Below are 1,635 nucleotides of genomic sequence, written 5' to 3' on the forward strand. Positions count from 1 at the left end.
CGGTATAGGAGGGGAGGGATGGGAGGGATTTTGGGTGTGTGTGTTTTGTTTTGTGTTTTTGTAAGTCTGTTCTTTTTTGTGGTTGTTTAAAAATTTTTTATAAAAAGACCTTGATCAAAAAAAATGGGTCAATTTGACCCACAACATAATAGGAGGGTTAGAGATGTGGGGCCAATTTCAAGGCATTTAAATCATGTCAAAGATATTTTGGATGTTTACAGCTTTTTCAGAACAACTAAAGGTAACGTAGTTGGCGTGGTATAGAATTCAACCATGTTTCTGGGAAAATGCATAATACCACCCATTTAGCTATGCTAATAATAAAGTTTAAAGCATGATTTTATTGGACTGTAACATGACTTGTTTTTTCACAGCAATACAGCCCCCTGCTGAAAGCCTTCACCTCCCAGGGTCTGTCGGAGCTCAGCCTTCTGCTGAAGATCCAGGAATACTGCTATGACAATATCCACTTCATGAAGGCCTTTCAGAAGATTGTGGTGCTCCTCTACAAAGGTGAACCTGCCCTTGTGTTTTACCAGGTCATCTAACTATTGCCATAGTTATTATAGGTTAATAGGTCTGTTTTAAAGCAGACAAGCTTAACTTTGATTATGACAGCAAGCAGTATGCACTTCAAGGTTGAGTGTAATAAACTTTGACACTTGTCCTTTTGTTGTTGGAACAGCTGATGTTTTGAGCGAAGAAGCCATATTGAAGTGGTACACTGAAGCTCACCTTGCCAAAGGGAAGAGTGTTTTCCTTGAGCAAATGAAGAAATTTGTTGAGTGGCTTAAAAATGCAGAGGAAGGTAAAGAGACCCACACCTCAATCTTAACTATCATGTTACAGGTTTTTCCTTGGCTGTTTAGGTTTAACAAACCTTGTTTGACAAATTTTAAAATTATTAAACCTATAATTTTCTGTGACATAAATGAGTAAATTAATTAAAAATACAAAGGTTTCTCTCAGATCAAGAAATCTTAAATTTCAAGGCTGTAACAGGCACAAAGTTCCCTTTTTTAATGTTTACATTATTTGAAAAAAAGTATTTTTATGAGCTCTTTTAAGGCTGATGAGCACAGGCAAATGACACAACATAAAAGTTCATTATTTAGTCAGCCAGCAATTGTTTAAGTTCTCTCACTTAAAAAGATGAGAGAGGCCTGTAATTGACATCATTAGACTTCAACTATGAGAGACAAAATGAGTAAACATATCTAGAATATTACATTGTCTGTTTTATTTGTTTGTTTTTTTACACAAATTTATTTGCAAATTATGGTGGAAAATAAGTATTTGGTCGATTAACAAAAGTTAATCTCAATACTTTGTTATACTGTATATACTTTGTTGGCAATGACAGACATTTTCTGTAGGTCACAAGGTTGGCACACACTGTTGCTTATTCCTCCATGCAGATTTCCTCTAGAGCAGTGATGTTTTGGGGCTGTCTCTGGCCAACACAGACTTTCAACTCCCTCCAAAGGTTTTCTGTGGGGTTGAGATCTGGAGACTGGCCAGGCCACTCCAGGACCTTGAAATGCTTCCACTCCTTCGTTGCCCTGGTGGTGTGCTTGGGATCATTGTCATGCTGAAAGCACCAGCGCCAGGTTCATTTTTTAGGTGGGGTGGGTG

General features: G+C 37.6%; 1 protein-coding gene across 1 annotated transcript in view; it reads left to right on the forward strand.

The window, feature by feature from the left end:
- Positions 1-374: 374 nt before the first annotated feature.
- The window catches only part of LOC106511040 (basic leucine zipper and W2 domain-containing protein 1-A), a gene marked incomplete at its 5' end in the record, with an annotated part of 14,802 nt that continues 13,541 nt past the window's right edge, over positions 375-1,635 (forward strand). The window contains 2 exon segments of the mRNA XM_013999781.1: positions 375-513; positions 686-808. Coding sequence (XP_013855235.1) covers positions 375-513; positions 686-808 — 262 coding nt within the window.

This window comes from Austrofundulus limnaeus, unplaced genomic scaffold, assembly GCF_001266775.1.
Source record: "Austrofundulus limnaeus strain Quisiro unplaced genomic scaffold, Austrofundulus_limnaeus-1.0 Scaffold2467, whole genome shotgun sequence".
Classification (NCBI taxonomy): Eukaryota; Metazoa; Chordata; class Actinopteri; order Cyprinodontiformes; family Rivulidae; genus Austrofundulus; species Austrofundulus limnaeus.